Raw genomic sequence first — 11,294 nt, forward strand, 5'->3', positions numbered from 1 at the left:
GAAATTTACTTATATTGTAGAAACAGATTCGAGTAATCATAGTTATGGAGGAGTTCTTAAATATAAATATGATAAAGAAAAAATAGAACATCATTGCAGATATTATTCAGGATCTTATACTGAACCACAAGAAAGATGGGAAATAAATAGAAAAGAATTATTTGCATTATATAAATGTTTATTAGCATTTGAACCATATATAGTTTACAACAGATTTATTGTAAGAACAGATAACACCCAAGTTAAATGGTGGATAACCAGAAAAGTACAAGATTCAGTTACAACAAAAGAAATACGTAGACTGGTATTGAATATATTAAACTTTACATTTACAATTGAAATAATCACTACTAACAAGAATGTTGTTGCAGATTACTTATCAAGACAAAGCTACCCAAATTGAACCAGATAAAACAATGGAAAATCTACTCTTAGCTATGACTACACTTTGTAAAAAAGTGGAAATCATAGAAGAAGAGATACAGATAACAAAGAAAACAGCTAGTGGTCAGCAGCATGACTTGAAAAATGCGGAGATAAGACGATCGGAAGTCTCTAAAATTCCAGAGCTAGAAGGTGACGTTGAGAAACACCTAAAAACTCATAACAGTTTGTTAAATACAGTTGCAGGAAGCAGCACAGCTAGCAGTTCATCTGCAAAGAAAAAGGAAGAAATCAAACCTAGATATACAAATACAAATATGAATAATTTATTTTCAAAACCATTCATACAGAAAAATATCCAAAATACCCAAAAAGAAATATTCCTACCACCACAGATAAACACCTACAAAGAAAGTCTGAACCAAGCCAAAAAGACATATAACCATATAAGTCGTACATATATAGATAACATATACAAAATACAAAACTTCCTAAACAAAAATCCAAGCTCCCAAACTACCCAAAATCCAGATGAAGATTATGTTACTCATTATCTAACAGGATATAATAAACTAATAGCACTACCAAATACAAATGCAAAACTAGTAGCTACTTGCTACAATTACGGATTACTAGATACAGTATATACACAGACAGGACAAGAAATAGCTACCATACCAAAAGTATACAGAGCATTTATGCAGTACAAAAGAATAACCAAAGGAACATTATTCTATATACGATTCTATTCAGCTACAACAGAGATACTATATGAAGAAATAAAACCCATCATACAAGTTATCAAGATCGGACTTACAAGGGAGATGCTAGTACCAGAAAAAATAGAAGAACAAGAAGAGATAGAAAAAATAAATATTCCAGACTTTTATGCAAATAAAAGGATTATCGGAATATCCACTATACTAAATGAACTAGCAAACAACTACCTAAACCAGAATGCTATTTGGAGTTATTATTCAAGAGAACAGACAATGATATATTCAAACTGCAGAGAAATACGAGAACCAGATATGGAAGAATTAAGACAATGGGTCTTAAGTCTTTTGAAGCCAGAACAATCTACAACTACAAGAGCTATAAGGACAAATTTTATTTCTCCAGAATTATTAACAAGATATTGCAAGTTAATCAGTCACAAATATCCAGACCACATATGCTCAAAGTGCAAAGGAGAAGATAATATTGTTCCAGACGTACAACTAGAATAAACAAGAAGAACATTACTAAAGAAGAAGATGACAAGCTAGACAAAGAAATATGGCAGACAAAATAATATGAAAGAGATATTAGATTCCTTTCTTTTCTTTATGTTATTTTGTTTTTTGTAAAAAGTCGTAAAGTAAATAGTAAGAGTCAGTTTTCATGAACAGTAAAGGTCGTTCATGAATAGTAAGAGTCAAGAGTCAGATTCATGAACAGTAAAGGTCGTTCATGAATAGTAAAAGTCATTTTGTAATATTATAAATAAGTCTTTCGATTATGAAATAAAACAGGCTACATCTTCAGGCCAAGGGCTTCTCTCTCTTCTCTCCTCTCTTCTCTTCTCACAAGAATACTTACAGATAAAAATACTTAAAGATAAAATACAGGAAAGCTATGGAAGATAAGCAAGCTATGAACCAGCAAGAAAATATGAAAGATCAACAAGAAGACACAAAGAATCTACAAAAACAGGTATGTAACACTATGAACATGAGTAGCTAAACTAGTATATTCCTGATAATCTCTTACATGTAGATTATAATTATCCATCATATAATAGTACTGTTATAAAAATCATCTTAAGTAAGTTTGCCATGAAAATATGCTAAGAGTAAGTAAGCCCAGACTATGCATCCTAAAGTTGAAACCGGTAGGCAGGAGGCCGTTTAGGGGAGTAAACAAGAGTTGAAGCGCTGTTAGGGTAACTGATTGAAGCAGAAAATCATGGTAGTGACCAAAAAGATGATTAAAATAACTTATTATAATATGATGAATAAGGATAATAAACATAGAGATTAAAAGGAATATGTTTTAGCAAATCATATGATAAGATGAACACTTATCTAATAGATGACGATATTACCTATAAAACACTTATACTTTATATACTAAAAGACATTAATAATGATGTAAGAAGAATAATCTATGAAAAAATACTAGCCTTTGAAATAACAGAAATAATGGACCAAAATTGGACAGAACTAATCATACCAGAAACAGATTTATATGAACTAGACCTATATTTTGATAGCATATAATGAATCATACATATCTACAATACTGGCAACAAACTACAGAAAATATAAATTTACTAAAAAATCTAATAGAAAATAATATAGAAGACTATCAAAGAACCCAAGATATAGAATATATAGAATATGTATTAGAATGCATATCAGAAATAATCAGACTAATTCCACTACAAAGAGAATTTTATGAAAAAACTTTTAGATCAGATTAAATAACAAATGAAACCAAATAACAATAGAAGGGACACTCAAAATGGTATCAGAGCTATAGATTAAAAATGAACAAAGAAGAATTTGCAATAGATGAAAAAATCTATGAAAACCAAGACGGATTAAAAATAAAAATAATATTTTCAAACTTAGGTAGAAGATATAAAAAAATAGGAGACCAATTATACTTAATGATAGAAAAAGAAACAGCAAGACTAGAAGATAGCTTAACAGCTATGACCAGAATAAGTAGAGAAAATGAAGAAATTGATAAGAAAAAAGAAATCGAAATCATTAAAAACAAGCAAGCAAAGAAATACAACAATTGGAAGAAACTAAAAACATAAAAATTATAGCATTAGAAAAAGAATTAAATATGTTAAAAGCAATATATGAAAATAAGCAAAGAGAGAAAAATAAAGAAATAGAATTAACAGATGAAATAAATAAATTTAAACAAATATTACAACCAGAAGAAATTCCTAGAATTGAAGAAATAGATAAAATAGATACAGATGACAATATAGATGACCAAAAATCAGAATCAAGTGAAATAAGTGAAACATATACAGAACTTCTAGAAAATATAGAAAAAATAAAAAATATAGAAATAAACACAGGAGATGTAAATATGGATGAAAAGCCTAGTACATCAAGTGTAAAAAATCCGAAAGGATTAAACCCAAATTATTATACAGCTAACTATGAACAATCTGATAGATATGATACACTATGGAATAGTAGATTAAATAAAAAATGGACACCAAAACCAATATCTGAACAATATAACTTTTTAGATTTAGATTGCGTAGCAGATATAAATAAAACAATCCAACTATGGATAGGATATTTATCTAAACAATTAGTAGATAATAAAATAGGAATGGCGAAAACACCAGGATATATAGAAAGAACACTTATAGGAACCGTAAAATTATGGTTACACAATCTAACAAGAGAAAGTATAGATACCTTAAGAAGCAATAAAAAATTTAATGGTGAAATAGCAACAACAAATATAGAAATATTATATAAATATGAAATAGCCATAAGAAATGAATTTAGTAGTATGACTATAGAAATTGAAGAACAAAATAAAGAAAAACAAACATTAATCCTTGAAACCTAAGTGGCATGAACCACAATCATCAACACAATATAGTCTTGAAAGTTCAACAACAACTCTGGCCGCTAGGCTTGCATGTTCTGCAAACTTAGTCGCTGCTTGAGCAGCAGAGGTAGCATCCTTAAATTTTATGTTCCAATTTTGCCTGCCAACAAAAAAATTACCATTACCATCTCCAGAAAATGATTGCCCATGCTCCAACGTTTTGTTACACCCCATGTTTTCATACGTAAAAATACGCCATAAGTGAATTGATGAAAGACCGGGAATGAGATATTACATCCCGCATTTTCATACGTTAAAGTTTGGTCGTAAGTTAATCTACATAAGTTCGAGAATGGGATTATTTTGAGATTATAAGCATTATGCTATTTTAAACACATGATGAGTAAGTTCGTGAAGGATAAAGGGTAAGCAAATCAAAGGAAATAAATTTCGTTGAAGTTTGACATTTTGAGATAAAATACGGTCCGAGCTATAATACCCAGTATTTATGGACTAGTGCCATACAAGGTACTACATGACCGTGATAGTAAGTTATATAAGGTATGTTAAAAGTGAAGTGGAGATAATTCTTAATTATGTGGATAATTGGTTAATTATTAGATAATGGGACATTACCTAATTAATTAATAATTAGTGGTTGTCTTTGGATAAAGACTAAAGTCTTTGGATAAGAATTAAATCAAAAACGTGGCAGCCCTTAAATTTGGCAATAAAAGCCACTATGTGACTCATAAAAGACATGGCAAGGTGTCACCTTATTAGAACATTTAATAAGATTCACTTAGCTTTAGCCTTTTGAACGTGAATCATACAAATATAGGCACTTTGGCATTCTTTAAGCCTTCTTCAACGGGATTTACACAAATAATGTTGTGAAGATATAACATCACATTTCAGAGAGATTGTATACGTGATTTACAATGGTCGGAGCTGTAACCTGAGATTTTGCGATTTTAAGGAAGTACGGTGCAATCTTTCTCAAGAATATCATATGGAGTTTTTCCTACTCCGAACTTGCCATCACATGCTTTGTCGTAATTGACGTGTATTAGAGGAATTGTCAAGAGAATCGACTCAGGTATGTTAAGGCTAAGCCCTTCCTTCATTTTGGCATGATCTCGTAATTACATATATTTGATAACGAGACATAAATATAAGTTCATACTCCCGAATTTATATATTATCCTAGTCTCATAAATTAAAGTAGTCTCCCTTATCGGGACTTTATGTTCAATTGAGTATTATCTTCTTCCAGTCAAGAGAGCAGAGAATCTATATATACAGTATTACAATATTTTTATTACCATCGAGCTATAATCGATGGGCAGGCCCCTATTGGGCAACCTCTTATCAGATGGTAAGTTATATACCGAGCCTACTGTGGCCGAGCGCCTATGAGCGAGCCCAGTTAGCCGAGATACAGAGCCTAGTATGGCCGAGCGCCTATGAGCGAGCCTACTACGGCAGAGCAGTTATATATATACCGAGACCATTTTGAGTGTCCCTTCTATTGTTATTTGGTTTCATTTGTTATTTAATCCGATCTAAAAGCTTTTTCATAAAATTCTCTTTGTAGTGGAATTAGTCTGATTATTTCTGATATGCATTCTAATACATATTCTATATATTTTATATCTTGGGTTCTTTGATAGTCTTCTATATTATTTTCTATTAGATTTTTAGTAAATTTATATTTTCTGTAGTTTGTTGCCAGTATTGTAGATATGTATGATTCATTATATGCTATCAAAATATAGGTCTAGTTCATATAAATCTGTTTCTGGTATGATTAGTTCTGTCCAATTTTGGTCCATTATTTCTATTATTTCAAAGGCTAGTATTTTTTCATAGATTATTCTTCTTACATCATTATTAATGTCTTTTAGTATATAAAGTATAAGTGTTTTATAGGTAATATCGTCATCTATTAGATAAGTGTTCATCTTATCATATGATTTGCTAAAACATATTCCTTTTAATCTCTATGTTTATTATCCTTATTCATTATATTATAATAAGTTATTTTAATCATCTTTTTGGTCACTACCATGATTTTCTGCTTCAATCAGTTACCCTAACAGCGCTTCAACTCTTGTTTACTCCCCTAAACGGCCTCCTGCCTACCGGTTTCAACTTTAGGATGCATAGTCTGGGCTTACTTACTCTTAGCATATTTTCATGGCAAACTTACTTAAGATGATTTTTATAACAGTACTATTATATGATGGATAATTATAATCTACATGTAAGAGATTATCAGGAATATACTAGTTTAGCTACTCATGTTCATAGTGTTACATACCTGTTTTTGTAGATTCTTGGTGTCTTCTTGTTGATCTTTCATATTTTCTTGCTGGTTCATAGCTTGCTTATCTTCCATAGCTTTCCTGTATTTTATCTTTAAGTATTTTTATCTGTAAGTATTTCTTGTGAGAAGAGAAGAGAGGAGAGAAGAGAGAGAAGCCCTTGGCCTGAAGATGTAGCCTGTTTTATTTCATAATCGAAAGACTTATTTATAATATTACAAAATGACTTTTACTATTTATGAACGACCTTTACTGTTCATGAATCTGACTCTTGACTCTTACTATTCATGAACGACCTTTAATGTTCATGAAAACTGACTCTTGACTCTTACTATTCATGAACGACCTATACTGTTCATGAAAACTGACTCTTACTATTTACTTTACGACTTTTTACAAAAAACAAAATAACGTAAAGAAAAGAAAGGAATCTAATATCTCTTTCATATTATTTTGTCTGCCATATTTCTTTGTCTAGCTTGTCGTCTTCTTCTTCAGTAATCTTCTTCTTGTTTATTCTAGTTGTACGTCTGGAACAATATTATCTTCTCCTTTGCACTTTGAGCATATGTGGTCTGGATATTTGTGACTGATTAACTTGCAATATCTTGTTAATAATTCTGGAGAAATAAAATTTGTCCTTATAGCTCTTGTAGTTGTAGATTGTTCTGGCTTCAAAAGACTTAAGACCCATTGTCTTAATCCTTCCATATCTGGTTCTCGTATTTCTCTGCAGTTTGAATATATCATTGTCTGTTCTCTTGAATAATAACTCCAAATAGCATTCTGGTTTAGGTAGTTGTTTGCTAGTTCATTTAGTATAGTGGATATTCCGATAATTCTTTTATTTGCATAAAAGTCTGGAATATTTATTTTTTCTATCTCTTCTTGTTCTTCTATTTTTTCTGGTACTAGCATCTCCCTTGTAAGTCCGATCTTGATAACTTGTATGATGGGTTTTATTTCTTCATATAGTATCTCTGCTGTAGCTGAATAGAATCGTATATAGAATAATGTTCCTTTGGTTATTCTTTTGTACTGCATAAATGCTCTGTATACTTCTGGTATGGTAGCTATTTCTTATCCTGTCTGTGTATATACTGTATCTAGTAATCCGTAATTGTAGCAAGTAGCTACTAGTTTTGCATTTGTATTTGGTAGTGCTATTAGTTTATTATATCCTGTTAGATAATGAGTAACATAATCTTCATCTGGATTTTGGGTAGTTTGGGATCTTGGATTTTTGTTTAGGAAGTTTTGTATTTTGTATATGTTATCTATATATGTACGGGTTATATGGTTATATGTCTTTTTGGCTTGGTTCAGACTTTCTTTGTAGGTGTTTATCTGTGGTGGTAGGAATATTTCTTTTTCGGTATTTTGGATATTTTTCTGTATGAATGGTTTTGAAAATAAATTATTCATATTTGTATTTGTATATCTAGGTTTGATTTCTTCCTTTTTCTTTGCAGATGAACTGCTAGCTGTGCTGCTTCCTGCAACTGCATTTAACAAACTGTTATGAGTTTTTAGGTGTTTCTCAACGTCACCTTCTAGCTCTGGAATTTTAGAGACTTCCGATCGTCTTATCTCCGCATTTTTCAAGTCATGCTGCTGACCACTAGCTGTTTTCTTTATTATCTGTATCTCTTCTTCTATGCTTTCCACTTTTTTACAAAGTGTAGTCATAGCTAAGAGTAGATTTTCCATTGTATTATCTGGTTCAGTTTGGGTAGCTTTGTCTTGATAAGTAATCTGCAACAACATTCTTGTTAGTAGTGATTATTTCAATTGTAAATGTAAAGTTTAATATATTCAATACCAGTCTGCGTATTTCTTTTGTTGTAACTGAATCTTGTACTTTTCTGGTTATCCACCATTTAACTTGGGTGTTATCTGTTCTTACAATAAATCTGTTGTAAACTATATATGGTTCAAATGCTAATAAACATTTATATAATGCAAATAATTCTTTTCTATTTATTTCCCATCTTTCTTGTGGTTCAGTATAAGATCCTGAATAATATCTGCAATGATGTTCTATTTTTTCTTTATCATATTTATATTTAAGAACTCCTCCATAACTATGATTACTCGAATCTGTTTCTACAATATAAGTAAATTTCTTATTTTCATCTGGGAAGTATAATTTTGGTAGTTTCTTACACAATATTTTAATCTTCTTTATTTGTTCCTTATCTTTTTCATCGAACCCATATTCTACATTCTTTTTTAGTTTTTTCTGTAAAGGTTTTAGGTTTTCTGCTAATTTAGGTATATATTCTCTTACTTGGTTTACTAATCCTAAAAATGATTGTAATTTCTTTTTTGTATCTATATTTTCATCAAGATTGATTATTTTTTGTACTATGTGTGTTTGCATTTTTATTCCATTTTTATCTATTTGTATTCCTAAAAATTCTATCTGATTCTTCATAATTTGTGCTTTGGTTTTGTTTAAGCTTATACCAGAGTTTTCTATAATATGTATGAATTTTTCTAATAATTTTATATGTTCATCTTGTGTTCTTGAATATAGTAATATATCATCTATATATACTATGCAATTTTCTAGTCGGTTAAAATAATTATCCATAAAATATTGGTATCTTCCTGGTGCATTTTTATATCCAAATGGTAAAACATTCCATTCATAAAATCCTTGTGGTACTGTAAATGTTGTTAGTTTTTTAGATTCATCTTCTAGTTTTAGATGGTAAAATCCTGATTTACAGTCAAATTTACTAAAGTAATTATATCCTTGGATTTGTCTTATTTTTAATATCTTATTAGGTATTGGATAATTATATGTTTTACTTTTTGCATTTAAATTTCGGTAATCTATAACCATTCTACTTTTTCCTCTTTTTTGTTCATTATGTTTATTTACTATAAATGCTGGACTTGTATGTTTACTATTGCTTTCTTGTATGTAATTGTTATCTAACAATTCTTTTATATGCATTTTAAACTCTGCTAAGTCATCAAAGTTATATTTTAAAGGTTTTGTGTTATTATACTGTTTTCTTCTATTAATTCTATTTTTATTTTTGTTTTATGTTTATTCCATCCTTTTAGAGGGTTATCATTATATAATTTTTCTAATTCATTCTGGATTATTTTTACTTTATCTATTGTAAATATAATAATTTCTAATTGAGTAGTTGTATTTTTACTTATATTTTCTAATTTTTGTGTGATTTTTTCACTTCCTTTTATCCATTATGTATTTTTTTCTTTGTTTATTATTTACTCTTTTTGCTCCTACTTTGTTTTTACATGGTATGGTAAACCACCAGTGTGTCCTTGTAATTATATGTGGGTATAGTTTATCTAAAAATGGCATTCCTAGTAATATATCTTTTGTAGTGAATTCAAAGTTATATATTTCTTCTATAGTTAATATTTTATCCCATATTTGTATTTTTATATTCTTAGCTCTGTAGTTAATCATACTACCTTCATTATTAAATCTTGTTACTACCATAGGTGTTTTTAATTTTTCCTATTTATCTGTTGGTAAACAATTATATTTACATATATTAGCTTCTGCTCCTGTATCTATCATTGGTGTATAGTATCTATTATAATATCCTTCTACTATGATTTTTGCGAGTATATATATTTTCATTCTTCTGTTCTTTTTATTATTATTTTCTTATCTTTGTATGTTATGGTTAATTGTTTATCTCCTAGATTATATGGTTTTACTTTTTCTAACCATTTTATTCCTAGTGTAATGTTCTCGTTTTTATTTTCTTGATATATTTTAAATTGTATTATCAAAGGTATTCCTCCAATAATTATTTCTTTTTCTGTTATTTCTTCATTTATTATTAATTCTTTAGGTAATTCAGGGCATAGTTGTTCAGTAGTTATTATTTCAGTTTCTGTTACTAATTCTCTTGTGATATAATTTTCTTCTTGACCTGTATTTATTAATATTTGATATTTTCTTTGTTCCATGATTCCAGTTATATAGTAATGGTATGGATTTATTTTTTCTTTTGTGTTTCTTATTAAGTTTTTTGGGATTATATATTCCCTTCTTGATGTACTTATCCTTGATGATGTTGGTGTTTCATAGGTTAATTGGTTTGGTATACTTGATGTACTTAATCTTTCTTTTACTATTTCTAAGTCTTCTTCTATGTCAATTTCTTTATAACTATATTCATTATTGTCAATAACTGTAACTATTCTTTCAAATGGATTTTCTATTTTGATTTTATTAATTTTATTTTTTGCTGCTATTTTATGTTTTGTTGTTAAGACGTATAAGTTTTTACATCTATCTGTAAATATCTTACTTCCAGGTGTTAATTCTATTCCTGACATTTTCCAGTATAATACTAATGATTTATCTATATTTCTATCGTTTATTGCTATTGAATAATTGGCACTTATTATGAATTTAAATTTTTGGTATATAAGATTTCCTTTTATTGCACTTATTATGCTTTTTTCTATAGGTTGGATTATTCTATCATCTGCTAAATATATTTCTATAGGGGTATCTATTCCTTCTCTAAAACATGCTTTTATTAATATTTCAGTTCCTCCTAGGTGTACATATTTAATTGGGTTTTTTGCCTTTATATCTTGTATTTCTTTATTTATTATTCTTTTATTTATTATTGGTATTTTGGCTTTTCCTTTTGTATATTTACAGTCAATTATATGTTCTTTTTGACTAACTACGTAGTATTCTTCTCTTTGTCTTTTGAACCAATTTTTTATTGTAGGTACTTCAAATATTTTTACAACACTAAGGTCTAACTCTTTTCCTTTTATTTGTTCAAATATATTATTATCAAATATAATTTTTTGTTCTGATGATTCTTCATCTTTATATTCTTCTCGTCTTATTACTTCTATTTCTTTTTCAGTCATTATTATCTTCTTTGGTTATTTCATTGTCTATTTCTATTTCATCTTCTGTATCTGATATTTCATATATACTATCTTCACTATCTAGTTCATAGTCTATATATTCTATTTGCATATATT

At 28.9% G+C, this 11,294-nt stretch overlaps 1 protein-coding gene and 1 pseudogene across 1 annotated transcript; one reads left to right on the plus strand and one right to left on the minus strand.

Annotated features, from left to right (window-relative positions):
* Positions 1-359: 359 nt before the first annotated feature.
* LOC138903778 (uncharacterized) lies at positions 360-1,613 on the plus strand. Its single transcript, XM_070192346.1, has one exon. It carries the CDS (start codon positions 360-362, stop codon positions 1,611-1,613), a length of 1,254 nt encoding a protein of 417 aa, XP_070048447.1.
* A 386-nt stretch (positions 1,614-1,999) lies between these two features.
* On the minus strand, positions 2,000-9,135 carry LOC138903779 (uncharacterized; annotated as a pseudogene).
* Between the last annotated feature and the right edge of the window lie 2,159 nt (positions 9,136-11,294).

This window comes from Nicotiana tomentosiformis, unplaced genomic scaffold, assembly GCF_000390325.3.
Source record: "Nicotiana tomentosiformis unplaced genomic scaffold, ASM39032v3 Un00001, whole genome shotgun sequence".
Lineage (NCBI taxonomy): Eukaryota > Viridiplantae > Streptophyta > Magnoliopsida > Solanales > Solanaceae > Nicotiana > Nicotiana tomentosiformis.

Bases quoted from the DNA above. Each gene is read 5' to 3' on its own strand.
- LOC138903778 (XM_070192346.1), top strand. From the start codon at position 360: ATGTTGTTGCAGATTACTTATCAAGACAAAGCTACCCAAATTGAACCA.